The sequence below is a fragment of the Quercus robur genome, chromosome 1, assembly GCF_932294415.1.
Source record: "Quercus robur chromosome 1, dhQueRobu3.1, whole genome shotgun sequence".
Lineage (NCBI taxonomy): Eukaryota > Viridiplantae > Streptophyta > Magnoliopsida > Fagales > Fagaceae > Quercus > Quercus robur.
In genome coordinates, this window is record NC_065534.1 from 20006945 (window position 1) to 20028796 (window position 21852).

At 34.6% G+C, this 21852-nt stretch overlaps 1 protein-coding gene across 5 annotated transcripts; it reads right to left on the reverse strand.

Moving 5' to 3' along the window:
* Positions 1-752: 752 nt before the first annotated feature.
* LOC126724709 (replication factor C subunit 1-like) lies at positions 753-20278 on the reverse strand. 5 transcript variants are annotated; one of them, XR_007655100.1, is made up of 25 exons: positions 20173-20278; positions 19938-20057; positions 17971-18438; positions 17817-17884; positions 17416-17491; positions 17277-17338; positions 17039-17187; positions 15758-15924; positions 15419-15643; positions 15170-15291; positions 14873-15080; positions 13242-13298; positions 12875-13044; positions 12051-12138; positions 9018-9199; positions 8865-8904; positions 8375-8499; positions 6969-7050; positions 6771-6863; positions 6438-6684; positions 3574-3630; positions 3268-3428; positions 2266-2331; positions 1349-1439; positions 753-1255 (listed from the first exon to the last, which is right to left on the reverse strand). XR_007655100.1 is itself a non-coding variant. In XM_050429098.1 (23 exons), the coding sequence occupies exons 1-22, from the start codon at positions 20173-20175 to the stop codon at positions 3292-3294; spliced, it is 2946 nt and encodes a 981-aa protein (XP_050285055.1). In that variant the 5' UTR covers positions 20176-20278; the 3' UTR covers positions 3024-3155; positions 3268-3291. The 5 variants fall into 5 exon arrangements, 1 of the variants encoding a protein (XP_050285055.1); XR_007655099.1 differs by having other exon boundaries at positions 753-1272; XR_007655097.1 differs by having other exon boundaries at positions 753-1439.
* Between the last annotated feature and the right edge of the window lie 1574 nt (positions 20279-21852).

Sequence of the window (21852 nt, forward strand, 5' to 3'; positions counted from 1 at the left end):
TTATTCTCTCATTTTTTTTCTTCATCCAAATAATTTAACTAGTTGTTTTTTTTTTAAATAAACTAGTTTTTAATTTTTTTGTCACACATTTAATATAAAAGTTATATACAACTATATCTTTTGATAAACTCTACAGATAAGTTATCAAAAATAAGCAACCAAATGGACTCATGTTTTTTTTCTTCATTTAATGTTCTCCAAGTCTCTTCATTTAATGTTCTCCAAGTTAAGTGTGACTCGTGTTTTCTCTCTTTATTTAATGTTCTCCAAATTAGAGTTTACACACATATGATATCTTCTCTTTCTCTCTCAAAAATGGGTTAGTTAGAAGATTGAGCTTTGTAACTACCATCGCTAGGTACCAAAAGAAAGATAAGTGGTCCAAAAGGTCGACCACAAGTCTCAACTATGCTGATATTAACAGGAGGCTAAATACAAAAGGATAAGAAGTCCACGTGAATAAATACATACTAGTATTAACCAATACTAAGATATTTCATTCCTCTAATCAAGTCGATCAACAATATTGTATACTACTTTGGTAGTTACACATCATGTTAAAAGGTAAGTCATTTTCTCGCATGCCATTGCTAAAGCATTCTTTGTAATCTATGACGTTTAAAGTTGGAGTGTGGCATTCTTTCCCTGTTATTTGCATTTGCATTTCAAGAAATTGTGATTGCCAAATGAGAAAGGCAGCAAAACAACTTTTGACACTCACAGAACATGCCTATTTAAGGATTTTATGCATATCTCAAAATTTTTATTAAAATATTTTATTTTCAACTGTAGCACAACAAGAAGGCAAAATGAACAAATAAGTCAGTCCATGAAAACAAAATACTAGATACATATTGAAACAAGGTCATTAAAGTGTAAAAATATATCAATACAAATCCAAAATGATCTTAAAATCATATTCAATCAGTGGCCCTCGACATTTCGGATTCTAAAGGTGGAAAATCATGGGGAAAAACATTTTTTTAGTGGGGGGAGTGTGCCATAGGAGCTACTTCCAGCATGAGCAATGAAAGCCCTTTATCAGGATTACAGGGTTTTTTATTTATTTTATTTTATTGGCTTCAAGTCAAGTTGAAAACTGCAATGGAAGGCATCAACACTCCCCATCCACAATTTCCCATCCTTCTCTTCCACTTCACTTGTTGCCTTGACAACCTTCCCCTGATTGTCCTCCAATGTTTGTAAAAGCCTACTCTTTAGGCTGTACTTGGCAACTACTCCATGAGGCCAGCCCCTGACGTAAAGCAGGAACTGAATTTTTGAAGGAATTGGGAGCTTGAGTATAATTTTCCAAATTTTTGGGTACAATGTGAATAGCAAAACTTACCTTGTCCTGACATTGTCGGGGAAATCCGGGGAGGACTGCTAATACCTCTGAAGTCCCTGCTTTCTTGCCTTTCAACCAATGCTTGTGTAACCTACATAATCTAGATGATATCGGACTTCATTAATGACAAAGAGATGACTGCAAAAATTGTTTCTGATAACAATGGCTTCAATGACCAAAAAATGTTCCCAGGAAGGCCTACTTGGGGTATATAGACATCTGGACTTTACAGTATTTCACCTGCAATTATATCGATTGATTAATATCCACATACAGAGTTACTTTGACTTTGTTCAGCTGTACGAATTTGATATAAAGGTATTCTTGTCCAATTTACACCATTGAACAAAACATTTGGACAAACATACAGATGAGTTATATATTTCTCATAGATCTCCTGTCAAAAGGAAAAATGTCAAGTTAAAGGTATGGTACTTGGGGAACATATTTTCTGAGACTTAAGAGTTGAAACTTCTTATAGAACTCTGCCAAAAGCAAGCAACATTTGCTCTCTAGGAGTTACAGATAGCGATGTCCACTGATCTGTATCTCTCTCTCACTCTCTCTCAAAGTATACCAAAGTAGTCTCATGATGACCCAAAACTAGCAAACTAATTATTAGCATGTCCTAGAAGCCATTCATCTTCCAATTCAACCAGTAATTGTATAAAAAATTATATTTGTGATAACTGATTAGCAAAGTGAAAGACAAACAATGAGATTAATAACAATTGAGCAAATTGAGGGTCCATGTCACGAGACTCTAGACATGGACATTGCCTATATATAAGTGGGGTACATTAACAGGGCGGGTCACCTACCAATGGATCCTTCAGAAAAGACAAAGAAGGAACCATCTTTGCTTAAGGACACCATTTGGAAATTAGATATTCCTAAGAAGGACGTAGTTTCCTTACTAGTTGGATTGTATTTCAGTACCCTCCCAGTATCCTCTGCAGAAAAAAACCAGCTGCATGAAGTTCCTGCATGAAAAAACTGTTAAAACTGATGCATAGTGGTTCTCACTCTGTTAAAAAGAAAAAGCCCAATGAAATTTATGAAACCAGCAGAAAACACTTAACCAATGACTAGCTGGGTTGCAACCATCTTTCGCATTGCACAACTTTCAGACTTCAGAAATTAACTGACTGACAATTCGAAAGCATTTGGGAGTATAAGAAAACAAGTTAAGACAAGAGATTCAGCACATTCTGGGGAAAGAATTCAAGAACAAATTCAAGTGTCGGGAAAAATGGAGATGTCTCAAATTCAAGATACCAAAATTTTTTGGAAGTTAAAATGACTTAGATCAAGAAAATCAAATATTTTCTCAAAAGCTGAAAAGTTACCGGAACCAAAACAAACAACAACAACAAAGTCTTTCTCCCAGAACTGTGAGGCCAGCTATGGATGCTCTTGTATTCTTCTTTGCTATTCCATTTGCCAAAGCCTTAACAAAACAAAGAGAAGTAACACACGGCCATTTGCCACAACCTTAACCAAATAAAGAGAAGCAACACACCCAAAATGTTAACTTCTTGGATTGGGCCACAATTATGAAACAGCACCAATCTATTGCAAGCCTAAAATGTCTGGAGTGTCAATGGTGTTGAGATGGCTGAGGAAGAAGAGAGTTGGTGCTAGAGGGATGGTTTAAGGATCATGCATCATTGAATGGACCACAAATCCCAGCCCTGTCATGTACTCAAAAAGAAATAATCCATGTGTTTACATCAATGATACCAAAGCCTTCCTTGGAAAAAGGAAATATTAGCAAGGAACACCCTCCTACAACTCTCACATCTACCTACAAAAACAGTGTACAGGAGGAAAGTCTATTTTTCTTCTCTCTCCAAATTACTTAGCCAAAAAAGGAAGAAAAACCAAGTTACAATGATTATGAACATTGCCAAAATTACCAAAGCCTCTGCTTTCATCATTTCTCATCTCCTTCTCTTGGCACCAGCCACTGAACCCCATGCACCTTTCTTCTCCGAAGGTCCAGAACCACCGTTTCCTCTGCCAACTGGTGTTTTCTTTGACTTTCCTGTGCCCTTCATATTGAACTCCACTTGCATTCCTATAATATATGAGGCACAGTAAAAGAGCTCATCAATTATTCTGATCAATCAGGAATACCAATCACCCAAATGACTCAAAATGAAATTGAGTATTTAGGTGAACACTCCAGACATCACAATCACATATGAAGTACTATCACCAACCTTTTGAATTCAAACTCTGAAGTTCCATTTGTAGCTTCTCAACATTGGCAGGGCCTTCTAATACAATCACGAGAAGAGGAAAAAACAATTACTTAATCAACTCACCATGCTTAAACAAGCAATCAACATATTGGGAACCCAGAAGAATTCAATTTACATAAATAAATAGAAGAAACAAATGATCTCTGGCATGTTTGCTTACATGTTGAAAAACAGCTTCCTAAAATACTTTACTGAATTCAACAGGAATTTTGTTAAAATTACATTAACTCTTTTCATATGCCTAGATTCCCAAATTTAAAGGAAATTGTATTTTTTATAAATTAACAATTTTAACCCTTTTTCCTTATCATTTAAGCAATTGAGATAAAATATAAAACAAATTATCAATATCTTTTCCTTTGTCTTTATCTCTTCCCACCAAAACAACATAAACATGATAGATAACTCTGTTGATATATTCATCTTTTCTTCTTTTAGACTATAGTTTTAATAAATTTGTCATAATTTATAGTTTATATTTTGTTTTTCATTATTTATTTAGAAGAAGATTATTATTAATTTTTTTTTTGAAAGACTTATATTGGATTTACAAATCTATGTATAAAATGGGAAAAATAAATAATTCAGTTAAGATTCTTAGGAATAAATCAAATATTATAATCTCACATTTCTAGGAATCTTATTAAATTCTCAATTAAACCAAACATAGGAATAGTTACATTCCTAGGCATCTAGATTGCAAGACATCACATTCCCAAGAATCTGAATGCCAGGAGTAATGTAGATTCCCCGTACCAAATGCCACCTAAATGAAACTAAGAGCATCAATTAGATGATCCCAGAAGACAGGCCAGCTTTCAGAAAATCTGTGTCTTACTGCATAAATACAGATGAAACAAACAATCTATGGCATTTTTGCATTCTCAATCACATTTAATTCCTGTTTTTTGAGACTCCCAAAAAACAAAACAAAAAAACTGTTTTTGAAGCTCTTGACCAAAGAGGGCCTCAAGTTAGCTAAGGCACTATTTATTGGCAAGAATATGCAACTTGCTAAAGGGATAAAATACTCTTGTTTGCTTCAAAATGGGCTAACTGAATATCTGTTCCCTGGCCTAAAACTGTTTTTTCAATCTAGAAAACCATCCTAATGAGATTGTTCTTTCAATAAGATCGGGGTAAGTATTCCTCTCAGTTTTTCTTTTCTTTTCATTTCTTCCCAATTAATTATGATAGACTTGTACAATTTAAGGGTGAAGGTTCTCAATATCATTCCAGTAATCTATAGTTCTATCAATGAGTTTCATCTTGAAAAGCCTAACTTTGTTGTTATCTGATTAATCTACTTGTTCAAAGAATTGGTCCATCTCGTGTGTAACCAACTGTTGAAAATTCATGAGTCTTGATGATCAACATAGATAAGTGCTTCCACTATCTCCAATGTGCAATGGGCTAAAAGTTTTGTCAACCTGGACTGAGTAAATACGGCCCATTGAAGAAAGTACTGCCACAACCTTAACCAAATAAAGAGAAGCAACACACGGCCATTTGCCACGACCTTAAACAAATGAAGAGAAGCAACACACGCCATGCCACGACCCTAAAACACACAATGTATTAGCTTTGTGGATTGGACCACATGTTATAAAATAGCACCAATATATTGCAAGCCTAAATGTCGGGAGTGTTGATTGTGGCAAGATGGCTGAGGAAGAAGAGAGTTGGTGCTAGCAGGAATGGTTTACGACAAGGGAATTTTATTTGTTTTCTTTTTTTGGGTCTGGTTACTGTTATGATCCACAGGATGCTTGAAAACCGCGATGGAATTTTGCTCCGGTTCCAAAACTGACATGGGACAAAACCAAAATGGATGCAACAATGCAAATGAAGAATAGAAAATAAAAAAGATCTAGGGTTGTTTGGAATCAATGCCAACAGGGATACAAAACCTAGGAGTAAGAATCCCGGGTTGGTTGGAATTAACACCAAATTATTGGAAAAATTCAATATGCACATAAGATTGACATAAATATAAAAAATTGAATGATTGCTAAGAAAAAAAAAATGTATAACACAGTATTTTTTAAGGCTTTTGGGATCCATGGGGTGTTGTCTAGGAGGGTAGCTGATCTCTCATTCGGGTGGAGGAATTGGTTTGGGAAGCACTCATCGGGTATTTGGAACCTTGTTCCATTATGTCTAATGTGGACATTGTGGAGAGAACAAAACAGTCTAACATTAGAAGATACTGAGAGATCAATTCCTCAATTGGAATCATTGTAGATTCAAACTCTGTTTTACTAGTCTTGTACATGGAGTCTTTTACATGGCAATTCCATTTTAGATTTCACAGGTTTACTTAAGTTTTGAGCATGATTTATAATTCGTTTAGGTTACTTTGTGTTCATCATCATGACGACAAAATTAATCTACTGTCTTAATAAAATAAAAAATAAAAATTGAAGTTCGAACCTTAATAACAAAAAAGTTTTCACTTTGAAGTTTGAACTGTGAGAAAACCTTAAACTATAACAACTGACCAGAATTCTCCTGAACTCAGACAGAGACCTTTAGAACCAGCAAATCAGTAATATCAATTATGCAAAGATCATAGCATAGAAACCTAAAACCTCCCCTAATAGCAATTGATTATGGAGATTCCCCCCAACCCCAAAAATTCCCTTTTTCCTTGGCCCTTGGGTTTAAGGAGGTTGAGAAGAATTAAGTCAAATTTGGTTTTCCTATTCTTACTAAAAAATTTAAGTCATGGATGTAAAGATAGCCTGTTAACATTAAGAAATTTGGTACCGGGTGATCTTTATTGTCTTGCTTAAAAACTTGCATTAGGTATTGAAGCTTACCCAACTCATCCATATCTGAAGAATTGTCTTCTTCACCTTCTGCCAATGTGCTACCACCACCATCAACAAATCCATCATCAGATGGCTCTAAAATTGCTGCAATCCGCTTCTTAGGAGCTTTTTTCACACCAGGAAGCTTGACTAAATCTGCAGCTCGTACCATTCTTGTTTTTCTTCCTTCTTTGTAAGCTTTGGTGAGAGTAGCCTTCACAGCACGCTGTTTTCCATCCAGCGGATTTGGATGCCCCTGATGCATAAAGACAACCATAAAATAACATGAAAGTTTAATAGCAGTTCTGACAACCAAGGTGCAATCAAGGTATGTAGGGGTACCTGAAATTTTGATAGCTCCACAATTGTATCGAAATCCTCCCAACTAATTGAGTACATATTCATAAACTCAACAAATTTTTGAGCAGCTCCATCCTGGTCATCATCTCAGATTGAATAAATGCAAATTCAACAAATATTCCATTTTAACTTCTCCAGGATTTTCTAGTGTAAATATAATAAACATATTGCAGTTCCAACCTTAGGCAGCTCCTGCAGTGGCTCAGTCAATCGTTTCAGAACAAGTGTAAGGAGAGTAAGGTATTCTACTCGCAGGGTTTCCCTATATCATCAGAACCAAGTGAAAATTACACGGTACATAAGAAAGGTGATTAGACGCATCGCAAGGGAGAAAAATAGACAGACTGGCATATACAACCAGAATTATCAATAATACAGCATCAAGTTGAAAACAAGAGATAAAGAGGAATACCGAACATTGAGGAAAACACAAAAAATCTACTCTGACTTTTAAATACTTAACATTCATTCTTAAGGAAATCGTAAAAATTACTTCAATTAGAAGTCTACTTCAAGTCAAACTAAGTAGATATCCTGGTACTAACACTAGAAAGGAGTATTCTAAACCCTATGAATTCTAAAAGGAAAACTTGAAGTCAATATAATTAGTAAGTGAAGCACAGACCCGGTTAGTTTTGAACCACAACCTCACCCTCCATCCCATCATTATGAGGAGGTGCCATTTGGGTTACAGTTCATTAGCAAAAGGAAAACTTTGAGATTTGACTCTAACAAACAGGTAACAGGAGAAAAAACTTGCATATTAAACTAGACAATTAGTGACCTTAGTTTTGAGCTTCCATATTGGCATGTTTCTTTTTTATTCCTTCTTTCTTAGTATGAATGATTCACAATTATGACGAAGATTTTTTTTTTTTTTAAGTACTTTAATGAATTTTAGTATTTTACAAGTTAAATTTGCTAGACAAATAACTGCTGCAGCTGGAGCAAATAGTAAAAATATTTTGTATTATCAGCATCGACACTGAATGTTACACTAACAGTAACTTCATGTAAAAGGAGGAAAAAGGAAAATGAAAGCAGGAAAATAACAACCATGGCAACCTCAAACAAATAAAAATTCTAAATTTTTTTTACCTTGGAGACTAAGACTTGCATTTCATCTTTGAACTCAAGTTTTGGAGCCTTAAGATGCTAGTTTGCCAAATAGTTGTGCAAACATGACAACTAACTAAAATGTTTCAAAAATAAAGGTAAATGCAAAAAAAATTCGTTTGCAAAACATCATTGACCAAACTAGATGTGTAATGAGTGCATGCGTACAACTTATCAAAAAAAAAAAAGAGTGCATATGTACAGCTTCATAAAGCCATGTGCTGTAAACAATGCTGGGGCAGCAGTTAATGTCTAAGTCAGTTCCCCTTTTGTTGAAAAAAAATTCAAATCATTAAGAAAGCCTTATGAATAATATTCAGGTCCGTGTAGGTGCTTTCTACAATTTTTATTTTTTATTTTTCTGATAAGTACATGTAGGTGCTTTTTACAATAAAAAACTAGAAAACAATTGCACATAGACAAGAACATGAGGTTAAAAAAAGCATAAATTGGATGCAATAGAAATTCACCTCCCCAAACTACATTCACGAGAAGCAAGAAGACGAACATGAAAATCCTCCAAAAGCCTCAAATTTTTTCCCGTTGTTGAGTTCTTTCCCAGCCATCCTCCAAATCTAATAAAATTATTCTTTCTCTGCAGACATGATTCCAACTGACATCAAGATTCAGGCTAAAACCAAATAATATTGTTAGTCAAGAGCCTTGCAGCTAAATTGACACTTCCTAGTGTTTCCAATAGAGACGTCTAGGGTTCAAATCCCCCATCCCCCAATAATCAAATTATAAAAAAAAGAAGTATGTGCTAGCTTCAGAAAGTATGTATGGGGAGAAAACTAAAAAGAAAATGCTGAATACTATGTGAATATCAGATGCAAGCATCAGGACTTCATTCATCCTAATCTATTATAGTCAAGTTGTCCCTTGCATATTGCATTGAATGCCCAAATGCCAAAATACAGAAACTCTCATACAACTCTCATATAATAGACAATTCCTTACCTGTTTACGTGTTTCCATCTGCTCATGCAACAGTGCAGCACTGATTATAACAAAAATTAAAAAATAAATAAACACCAATTAATTAAACACCAATTAAGTTGTAAAACGTAGACCAAGTACTAAATCTTGTAATTGCAAGAGCTGAACACATACGGAATTATACACGATGCAAGGGAACCAATTTGAGAGAGCTGCCACTGTCTATATCGTCGAATCTGTACATTGATAATATCCCCATCACCAATAGATTCAGCAGCACGAGCAATCAAGCTCATACATTTGATTCCATTGTCATCCTTACCAACCGAACTTGGCCTGCAATTAATATAATTTTCCTGCCATATCATAATAAATCTTTCTTAGAAAAAGTAATTCAGAAGTAGTTGAAGTTTTAGGTCAAGTTGTCAAAACAAATGAACAAGGGCAAATTTTTCCTAAATCCAAAATAAAAAGGATGAAAAGGTACACGATTTTGGCAAACAATAAAAAGAGATGGTGCATAAACATTTCTTTAATTCCTAAGCATATGGAAAAAATCATTGTCTCCTCTCTTATTTCTCTTGGTGTTGGAGGTGTTGACTAGGATGTTGAAGAGAATGGAGGAGGGACGTTTTATTCGTGGATTCCAAGTGGGCCTCAATGCGCCCGTGGGTTTGAGTGTCCCACACCTTCTTTTTGCTAATAAAACTATTTTATTTTGCGATGCATCCAGGGAGCAGTTATTGTATAAAAGAATGGTTTTGATTTTCTTTGAAGCTATCACAAGCTTGAAAGTTAATATTGGCAAGAGTGAGATTGTCCCAATAGGCGAGGTGGGACATAATAGGAAGCATTGATTTGTGATATGCTGCATTCTAAATAACCTATTAGGACAATCTCATTCTAATTTCTTCAGAAAGGTGCTGCAACAACATAATAGGTTGTTTATAATAGCACAAATCAATGCTTCCTTAGAAACATAGCACGCAACAACATAATAGGTTATTTACAGTTCCATAGAGCTTTTCAAGATTGTGAGTTGGAGGATGTTCTTTCATTCTTTGAGCTTCTTTATTCTAAGTTGCTGAGGGGGAGGGAGAAGATGGGCCAGTGTTGTTAAAAGCACGCTTTAAGTGCGCTTAAGCTCAAAGCTCGAAGCCCCAAGGCTCCAGCGCTTTTTGCCTCAAAAGCTAGGCTCATTCAAAGAAGTGCGCTTTAAGCACGCTTTTTTGCACTCTTTCAAAAAGCACAAAGTGCGCTTTTTGACGCTTTTTTATATTTTTCAAAAAAATAAATCAAAACTGAAATAAAACTTTAGGATCTTGACATTATTGATATAAACCATTGATTTGACATGTTTTTAGTGTCACTTACTTATCAAAAAAAGATATTTTGAGTGTAACTTGTTCTAAAAGGCTAAAACCCAACCCACAACCTCCCAGTTCTTCCCTATTTTTATTTTTATTTTTTCTTGATTTTTCTCCTTGAAATAGTAACCCACCCAGCTTCTTCTTCTTATTCTATTTTTTCCCTTTTGGATATCTGCTTGGTACCAATTACCATGTTGCTATGTCCTCATATTCTTTAGCTCATTCATGGGAAAAAAAAAGTATGATATAACATATTTGTGGTAATTGTTTAGTTACTTTAGTGGTTGATGTTGAACATAGCAGACTAACTCCTATAGAGTTACAAGTGATTAAATTATTAACTAATATTACTAATTAGTCATAGGGCATTGTGGATATTGGAGATTTAAGAAAGGATATTACATGGAAGTACTCATATCTAGCTTATCCAAAAAAATAAAATGACTTGATTTGCAATTTTTGTGTTAAAATTGCAAAAGTAGGGCTTATCTAAATGTTATATGAATTATATAAAAAAATTTATTTCAATTTCTATGATAATTTGATCATTTGATAGTTGTATTTCTCATTAATAATTATTTTTAAATTTATTAAATTATTTTTTTTAAATGTGCGCTTCACTTCAATCAAGCGCGCGCTTGCGCTCTGCACTTCACGCCTAGGCCCCGAGAGGTCTTTGCGCTTAAGTGCGCCCCTCGCTTTTACCAACACTGAGATGGGCTGATTTAGCATTTGACTAGAAGTGGTGCTTTTGATGTATGCTCTTATTATAACTCTATTTGTGGTTTCCTTACTGTTTCTTTCTCATGAAAGAGTATTTGGCATGTAAAGGTCCCAAAAAGGGTTTCGTTCTTTTTATGGGCAACTTCTTGGGGTCGAATCCTACCATCAATAAACTTGTTAGGAGTGGCCTCTTTCTAGTTAATTGGTGCTGAATGTGTTGTTGTTTGTGGGGAAACGGTGGATGATCTTTTATGGTGCAAAGTCTTCTAAATGTTTAGGATTCAATGGGTGATGCTGGAAAAGGTCGCCATTCTCTTGTTTGGATAGTGGAATTGGTTGGAGAAACAATCATGAGATGTTTGGAATTTGGTGCAAGTGTGTTTGATGTGGTTAGTATGGTAGGAATGTAACAGTTGCACCTTTGAGGATGTTGAGAGTCCTATAGATAATTTTAATTCCTTACAAATATGGACTCTGTTTGATTGATCTCGGGTTTGTGGTTTTACTCATTGTACTTCCCTTTCTGGTTTTCAACATTCTTTTAGAATTTCTATTTGATTTGCATGTAATTGCTTCTAGTACTTTGTGTTTGGGAACATAGAGTACTCTTTATAATAAAATTCTGGATTACTTATCAACAAAAAAAGAGCAAATCTTGGTGTCAAAAAAAAAAAAAAAAAAAAAAAACTAATTAGCATTTCATTCCCATGCAAACTGTAAAAAAATGTAGAATTTCAAGTAGTAATATTCCCCAGAAAAATAATTACCACCTAAAGAATTTCCAAAAAGACTTTCAATTACCATTAATTTGCATTTTCTCAAAATATTTTGTATTTCCAATTAGTTATTTGTGGTAACACAGTTCAACTATACAGTATATACATTGAGCCAGCAACATGGTGACCAAACCTTCTGAAAATGGTATTGTCTGTATTGGTTCTATCACTCTAATATGTGGAGTCATATATTTTCTTTTCTTTTTAATTTTTTTTCCATTACAAATCTCAAATGGTAAACTACACATAACATTTTGTTGATTTCATAGTTGGAAGATTCTGCAGAGACTAATTGATCACCATGCAGTATAGAATTTTCAAAAGCTCAAGAAAAGAACCTGAATAAGAAGAGGGACTAGATCAGGATCACTCATGCTCAGGTCGATCTGCTCATCCATTCTCAACTTCCCATTGGATCTAAACAGGCTACAATCACATGGAAAGGATGAAATGTAATTGTCAAAACTTAACAAAGGATAAGGTATAAAGCCTACAAGTTAGTCTATGGCATGCATATGTGTGATCATTTAAACTAGAAAAAGGGTAGAATGTAACCATATCAGCTCATAATTTTGTATTTTTGATCTGGAAGCAACCAAAAATCTCCCAACTAACAGAAATATCAAAAGAAGATACAAAGCAATTCATATTCTGGGTCTAGAATTCCTAAGGGCTTCTAGACCATTTCCCAATCCTCAATGGTAAATTAGTAAACAAGGTATACTTTATAGGGCTTTGTTTAGTTTAATAATCCGTCTAGACCCACATCTGTATCTGCACCACACGTATAGCTAAAATCCCAATTTCATGAATAGAAAGACACCGAAACTCCGTATATCAGACCAAAATAGTAGTCATGACTTGAGTATGTATTTGAACTACGCTATTATAAATAACCCATTATGTTGTTGCAGCACCTTTCTGAAGAAATTAGAGCCTTTCTCATCCCAAAAATAATAAAAATAGAAAAACCAAGAAACTTCACAATGAATTGAGATGAGACTAAGTATGCAGAATGTCAAGTTCAGCCAACCATCTTAAGTCAAACAGGAAATTAGATGCAGCACACAAAAGTTATCTCATAAGAAGAAAAATATAGCATGCAAATGAACCAGAACATGGGCTACATTTTTGTAGTAAAATAGGATCATTAATGTCATACATGTCAACAGCAGTGAAAGATGAAATGTCTTGGTCCTTTGCACCGCTATGAAGACACTGCCTAATGTCATCATATTTAATGACTGACATGGAGAGGCTCATATATTGCAATTGGTTTAGTGCCATACGCATATCTCCATTGACTCTTTCTGCAAGTTCCTTAAGAACAATCTGATACAATAGGTAGTGAAAATTTCTGTGGATTAATTATTAGTTAAAATTAATAAAAAGGAGAATCATTAGACATAAAAATAAACATATAACATGTCACAAAACAGTAAAACTAGATGAGTTCATCACTATGAACATTTACTTAAGCAGCTATAACCAAGTGCAAATATAAACTAAAGCATTGATGGAGTATTTACCTGATTAACTTGAAGGCCTTCTGCATTTGCCACTTCCATTAATCTCTTTGCCATCATCTATCATAAACCAAATTTAGAATTATTAACTCTAAAATTGGAAGTAGTGGACTTAAAATGTACAGCAAATATTGCAGAAGCTAGAGCACCAAATGTTTATTTTCTATCACACTGGCATATGCATCCAACACACACACACACACACAGAGTCAAAGTATACCCAATATTAATACTCACATTGGCTTCCCATAAATGGGGTAGCACACCATTCACCACCATACAAGACTTTTTCAGATAAAGTTTATAAAAAATGTGACTGATTTTCCCCAAAGCCGTCTTCTCAAAAAAAGGATTGAACCAAGCCTCTTTCCAACCCTTCATTTGATGAGTCTGATTCAATGAATCAACCTGTCTAGGGCCATAAAAGGTGACCATACATTTCTCTTACAATGTATATTTATGATCCACGAAATTTGATCAGAGTTTGAAATGTCTGTGACCACAAACATATTGTAGCCAAAACATCATCCTCAACATAATGCTTCCACCTCTCATCCCTTTGCTCATGGCCAAACCTAGTGTTACTCCAATTATGAAACATCACTTTTTTAGAATCTCTTTTAAAGTTTATTGACCTTAGTGATTCTAAATGGTGGACTCTTCAAGTCCACCCATTTCAGCATCTTCTAAACAAAAATAAAATGAACCTTTGACTTGGAAATTCAATCTCGTACAATCAATTTAAAACAACAAAACCAAAAATCAAATTTCAGACACTTGGGGTACAAACAACAAACAAACAAGACCTTAGTCCCAAAATTTTGGGGTTGGCTATGGATCCTTGACAGGTTAGTGAGGGTTGGCCATATGTACTCTTTTCCTCTATTCTACTCTACCCATAGTCATACTCTCTGTTACTCCCTTAATTTCCATGTCTTCTTTTATTATTTCTACTAATGTGATTTTTGGTCTTCCTCTATATTTTTTTGTTCCCTCATCTTGTAAATTTTAAATTTTGGAGCAGTCATGTAGAATAAAAGAAGGCAGCTAGTTGTAATTTTCCCAAAGAACAATATTAAGGAGAGAATCTAAGGATAAGAAATATTACTATTCATGACTCATCAACAAAGCTAATCCAAATCTTGGATAAAAGCTTAATGTGGGTATCAATGAGCTACCCATGTAACACCAATGAGTGTGCTTGTGTAAAAATCTCACAGGGAAGAATCTAAACATAAACATGATTCCAGTGAGTCCCCCACACACTCAAAAAAAATAGAAGTAAGAAGAAACAAAAATGCCTTTCACTTCCATTAAGTCTAGGCACCTATTATTAAAATCAAACTAGTATATCTACATATATCAACTATTATACTTTAGGCCATGAACTTTCCAAGAACTCAAGTTGACAAAATTTCCCAGAAAAGGCCGGTCCAAGCTAAACATAACTTGGAATGGTATATTTTAGATAATCTGATTAACTCTAGTCTTTTAAACATCATCACATAAGCAAAAAACACGAGAATTTCAATTCAAAAAGTACCAGATAAAGGGACTAGATCACAACTACATGGAATTTCATGCATAACAAAAACAAGTACTTTAAAAACAATTATAGAAATGAGCACAAAAACCTGCGATTCCTCAGGTCTCTTAAATTCGAGAAGCAAACAGTAGTTCACAAGACTTTTTAGTTTCTGGCTGTATCGGTCATTACAAATGCAGATAATAGGAATTTTGGAAATCTTGATGCTAGCAATAAGGTCAGCAATTCCACCCCTATCTCCAGCAGACATCCCATCAACCTCGTCCATAATCAGCACAGTTTTTGGATGCTTTGATCTGCAACTTCAACAATTAACTTTAGCAGAAATTTCAACCAATCATATTTCTGTGCACTTATGTGAGATATTAAAGAATGCAAAACCAACCGATCCATGTTGACACTTAGGGCCTCATTGCTGACAAGTTCCTTTATAGAATTTGCATTGCTTCCAGCAATTCCTTTCTCAATTCTGGTGTCAGCCTTCCCACGACTGTCACTAGCATTTACCTAAATGAAATAAGGGAGAACACAAGGGCAGATTAAAAATCATCCTATTGATTCATATGTCTTGGGGGTGAAACTCATGATCTAGATGCTCTATAGAAATATGTATCTTGATAAAATATTACGCCACCTCTATTGCTTGGAAACCGAGCATCTGACTAACCAATTTTGCTGAGGTAGTTTTTCCTATACCAGGAGTTCCACTTATTAGCACAGCTTTTTTGGCAGCAGAATTAATTTGTTTTTTGCCCTTCTCCTCTTCTTTTTTTGATTGGTGTCTTTTGCTCTTTTTCTTATTTCCAGTATCAAGAAATTGAGCATTCCAATTTGCCAACCACTTCCGAAGCCGATCAACCTGCACATCATTAGATAAAGGAGTCCTTACAATTCTTTTTCCAGATTTAGATACATGAAAATATAAATTTAGTTCCAAAAGCAATGGCAGAAAGATGAGAACTAACACACATACCAGCGACTCATTTCCAATAATATCTTTCAGAACCTTTGGGCTATATTTTTCCGTCCATGTCAAAGCATTCATTGCAACGGTTTGAGTTTTATGCTTAGCTGGGGACAACCCTGAGATCAAGCCTTTTCCAGATACAGCTGCTGCCAAGGAGTTGCCAATGCTATCTTCTAGAATAATCAGTTACCAACATATGTAAGAGAAAACCCAAGGAATAATGCAACTACTTGGTTAAGTCTCTATCATATGCATTTCTAATTCCAAAAGACTAAAACTTGATTGGGCCTCCATTACTTCCAACATGCTAAAAGATCAGGTTCCCCTTGCAGGCTCAAGCAAGACTAATGGAGAAAAATACAAGCAAAAAACAGTTCACATTTTATCTCATCTTTAAAAATCACCATAATAAACATTCGAACAGTCCAATCAGCAAAAGAAATGCCTTTTTGAAATCACAAATCTCCTATAATTCTTTTTTTTTAAAACACACACACAAATTTTAAAGAAAATACAAGAGCTATATATTTGCAACTTTTGGAAGAACCAAGAAATGTGATCTTTGATACCAGCAAAGTCTAGGATTAATGCAGAACCTACACAGCCTGACTTCCACCTCATTAAACAACGTTAGGAACAAAACAATCAAATTATGCCAAATAATAGAATTTACATCTAAATTTGCCCTCTGCACAATGCATTTGCTGGAGTATGCTAATTAGACAATCTATAAGGTTGGGGTTCAAGTGATAGCTCAAATGTAACGGCATCCTTTATGGTGCCCCATGTCTATAGTTCGAATCCCACCTTCCCCTCCGCCACTATCTACTCATAATAAAAAAAAATCATTAAGGTTCAAATATAGGGTATCCGTTCTAGCTAGAGCTAGCTTTTGTCAAAAGTCATAAAGATATTGAAATCACTTTGCATTGATTTTGTTGCCCTGCAACAGTTCTGGGTCTCAATGCCACACATAAACTTCCAATTTGTCCTCACAGTTATCGCATAATGTGACTTAATCAAACAATAAATGGATAGACATTAGAAGATAACACATCATGAACACCCAGCAAGGCCACAACAGACAGAGAAAAGGTCCCATAATTCAAGGGCCAAGGTCAAAATCAGTAGCAGACCCTTTGAGCAAAACCACATATTTGAAATAAAATTTAAAAAGAGGGAAAAGGAATTCAGACCCACAGAATAACCCAAAAACAAAAGCCATTGAGATATTCAACTAATAACAAAATGATTAAAAACAAGTGCACATATTAATTTGGGACATACTCTTTGCTTCTATTTTCTGTGGGCTTTTCTTTGGAAGAGGTGCAACCTTATCCACTACTGGCCTCTTAGATCCTTCTTGTACAAGTGCTTTTGCAGGATTTGATGCACGGATCATATCAAACAATCCATCCTCAGTGAGAAAGGCAGTGCTATATAAAGATATGAAGCTAGAGGTGTTAGAATATAACAAAGAAAGGAACTCACAACAAATCACATGTATGGGTCTCAGATTACAAACCCTAGCTCTTTAGCTTTAGAAGATTTCTGACCCCCAATATCTTCATCACATAAAAGATAATTCTGCAAACAGAAGATGTTAATCACATGCTGATAGTCATATCAATCCAAGCACATTCAAGAAAAAAGTAATGAGAAACCGTTTTCTTGCTGATGGATCCAGTGACACGACCACCATGGCGTTTAATCAAATCTTCAGCTTCTTCACGCTCCAGGCTGTAAAATGAGTCAAACTTCAATATACACTCTCAAGCCCATACAATGCAAAAGGTATATAACAATTGTAAAGAGATTTTGCAATGGATTTTTTTTTTAGTACATGTGCAATAGATAAAAGTAATCCCACAATTAGGCCAGCATCACAGCTGAGACAATAATCGCCAAAGAATTATGACATTCACAAATCAAAAATCATTTTTTTTTAATATCTTTCAGCAAAATGTGATCTAGACCACATATGAACACATAAATATAGGATTTTTCATATTTAATTCCATTAAAGATAACATGATTACATCAAAACAAAGATGAACAGAATTACCTGTCAAGTGTTCCACTAATTACAAAAGTTAAACCAGCTAAACAATTGGGAGCACCCTCAGGGACTACCTAAGACACAAAACAAGATTCAACATTAACATTGAGAATGGTACAACCATGTCCAAATCAATCCATAAATTTTCAATATTTTTCACCTTTTCTCCTTTATGTGGAGGATCTTTCCTTTCTCCAAAGTTCATAAATCCACCCCATCCACTACCTCTGCCTCTTCCACTAGCTGGTTCTGCTGATGAACCTATTCCACCAGACTTAAGATGAGTATCAATATCCTTATCATCATCCTCATCACCTTCTTCAATGTCTACAGGTTTCTGTGCAATTCCCCTACCTGACCCACTCTTCAACTTCTTCCTAGAAGTCACATCAACTGAATTCTTCCTAGAACTAGACAAGATAAAGTCATCATCATCATCATCATCATCATCATCAACTATGTGAAGTTTTTTAACAGGTGGTGGTTTAACTGATTCATCATTATGCTTTTGAGCCTTTCGTTTTGTTGGAAGTTCCTGTGTCTCCTTTTCATCTTTTGGCTTTTGTTTGTCAGTAACAAGATACTTGCTAGTTTTCCTTCTGTCTGAACTTTCTTGGCTTGCATGAGCCTGCATTTGTCCCAAATATAAAATAAATAAATAGATAAGTTATCAACTTACTTCAATGATGCAGGACAAATTAGGGATTGGTCTACTTTTAGTTGTGGTGGATTTAGGGTAGGAAAGAAGAAGCATTAGAGAGAAGTTAGGGCTGTTTAGGGGCTGTGTGAACAGTACCCGTGAACGGTAACCTATTGCTCAAAACACTCAATTTAATTAGTCAACTCATTCTACTGCTTTGAATACATTGAGCACAATATATATATATATAAAGACTCTTACTTGTACTAGTAGTAATATGATTCCTACTAGTATTAGGACTACTAATAAAATCTAATAAATACAAACTTGGACCCGAAGTAAATAAACCTAAGATACTTAAAACCCTAGAAGATTCTAGACTCAACAAAATTACCAAAATACCCTTAATTCACATGAATTGCAGAAATTGCAGATTTGCCCCTCAATATAAAACTGACCATAACTAATAAAATAAAAACCCAAATTAAAAACTGTTTTAACCCTAAAAGACTCATACTTAGACCATTAACAAGGCACTACTTTCACTTCAATAGGAAGTCACATGAGAACCCAATAAAATAATTCTTGAATAGGTGAATTTGCAAAGTAATAGCATATTAATCTTCCATGACTCTATCATTCAATTACTTCACGACAGTTAAAAGAAGGGGGGGGGGGGGGGGGGGGGAAGGTAAGAAACAAATAGTCATGCATACTTCATGTTTTCTTGTTTTGTTGATAGCATTCATATTTTAGTAAGCTTTTTTTTATTGGTAAGTAATGGACGCACCCAATGGGGTTTGAATCATGATCTCACCCTTCCCATATTCTTATGGGAGGAGGAAGTGCCATTTGAGCCAAAGCTCATTGGTGCATTCATGTGTTAGTAAGTCAAGATAGCAAACTAAAAAGGCGCACTAGGTGATGATCAGTACCTTCAGTTTCTATCCATTTAATAGAAAAAAATAATCCACAAAAATATATTTTTCATTTCTGACCTGACACATGTCAAAAGTTGGATTCTATATTTCTATTCTATCTTCCCAATTTTCCCGGAAACTCGGGCTTAATGCATACACACATAACAAAATACAGGAATCCATTTTTAACTAGAACCAAAGCAGCTAAAAGCAAAACTAAGTTTTATACAAAACTTAGTGTGTATTTGGATGCAGTTTTTTATTTTATTTTATTTTATTATTATTATTATTATATTTTATCACTCATTTTCTGAAAGTTGGTTAAATGATGGTTGTACCATAGAAAAATGAGGCTTTAAAAAATTGTACATGCGCAAATAAGTTCCAAAGCCTTAGTCCCAAACTTTTTGGGTCGGCTATAAAACCTCAAAAAATTATTCAGAGCCAGCCACATATGTTATTTTTCTTCATTCTATTTTATCTGAACTCATATTTTTTGTTACTTCCTTAATTGACACATTCTACTAATAATGTAAGGATGCAAGATAAAAATGTAAGGATACCCACCGGTTCTTCTGGCTGTGATTTATTGGTTGGGGCAGGATTTGCAGGCTTGGATTCCTTGCCATTGCCCTTGTCATGGGATTTCATAAACCACTTCCTTATATCCGTCTGCTTATTCCCTGACTGTAATTCCAACAAACAGGTTCATACAGATAAATTTTATATAAATAAGTAAATTTCAGTTCATATTTTTTAAAGTATTGTATTTGTATTTCCTCAAGAAAATTGCAAAACTCACCATGTTTGAACTTTACAAAGGATCCAGAGTGCAAAACCATGCGATTTTGCCTTATATTTCACGTTTGAAGCACAATCTGGCCAATAACACAAAGCAAGATTCTGAGTTGAAAAACCTATTGATTGCTCTATAAAATAAAATAAAAGGTTTCTTTCCAAAACTCCTCTTATCTAATAAAAACATATTTTTATTGGATTCCATATTCTTACTATATCTTTCATGCTTATAAAAGATTAATAGCTATGTTATCAATCAAATTTTAAGTTTTTGGACTCTAAAACTAAGAATAAAAAAAAAAAAAAAGTTTATTGATCAAATAGTAAATAATATTCAATTTAAACCAAACTTGACATACCCGTTAAGAACCTAAAGAAATAGCAAAAGTTTGAAGGATTAATTTGTCTAAAAAAATTTAAAAAAAATGTTAGAATTACAGACTATGTCATACTAATGATCATGCATGCAAAGCTATGGATGGCACTTACAAACTAAAAATTTCCTTTACTTTTAGAAGGAACAAAACAAATATATATATATATATATATGTGTGTGTGTGTGTGTTTGTGTAGATATGGGTAACGGTTCTTATTATAACACTGAGTTTTGAGAGAGAGAGAAAGAGAGAGAGAGTGAGGTGAAAGTGTGCAAGGGAAGCAAGATGAGGGGGTTTTATAGTTTGGGGGTTTTAGTACAAAGTGTGCTGTGGATTTTATAATTTGGGGTTTTAGTACAAAATGGGCTGGGCTAAAGTTTTATGGGCCTGGCCCAAACCTTAATGGGCTTCGTCGTTGGCCTGCATTAATTAATATTGTGATTGCAAATAAAATTTTGGGCCTATTTGGTCACCTCTTTTGGAATCAGGATTCATGTTTTTGTTAAAAAAAAAAAAAACGATAACTCCAAATGTAAATAAATAAATATAAAAAGGTTTTGCCAAGTATTTTCAAAAACTTAACTTCAGAATGGTTATATTCCATTTTCCACCGTTGAAACGTGTATTTATTTTAACAAAGTTACTCTTCAAGCATATGTCCTTTTTGTTTGCGTAACAATGGGCTAGGAGATCGAGCTTTGTGAGCATTACATAGTAACCTATGCTTGACAAACTAGATCAAGGACCACTCTACTCGGCATATTAGGCATGGTGTTTAGCTAGATAAAAAAAAAACAAAGTTGACCATACCACGTGAGGCCTTTCGTTACCCAAACCACAAGCCACGTTCGTCGTAAATGGATAACACCCATGTGTTGAATGTGCATTAAGCTGGTAATACACAACATCTGGACCACGTGCAGTGATTACAAATCATTAATAAGTAATAACCACCCATCAATACAATTCCATTTATGAAAAATAGGCTATCTGAAGTAACTTTTACAATTTTAAAACAACTCTGGACTAGTTGGTTTAGTGGTCATGGGCATTCCTAAGGGTTTGAAAGGTGGAGATTTCAGATTTAAATATTGCAATGGAAAGCGTTTCAGAAAAAAATTTCATTCTCTTAGCTCATGCCAAATTCGTTGCTATTGTAGGCTCAAGCTCAGCAGGTAGAGTGCCCTATGGTCATGTCTAGGTGAAAGACACCAACTCAGATTGTGCCCCTACCTATTTTTTTCCCATTAAAAAAAAAAAAACACAGCTTTAAAAGGAAACTGTTGTACAGATAGCACCTTAGGACT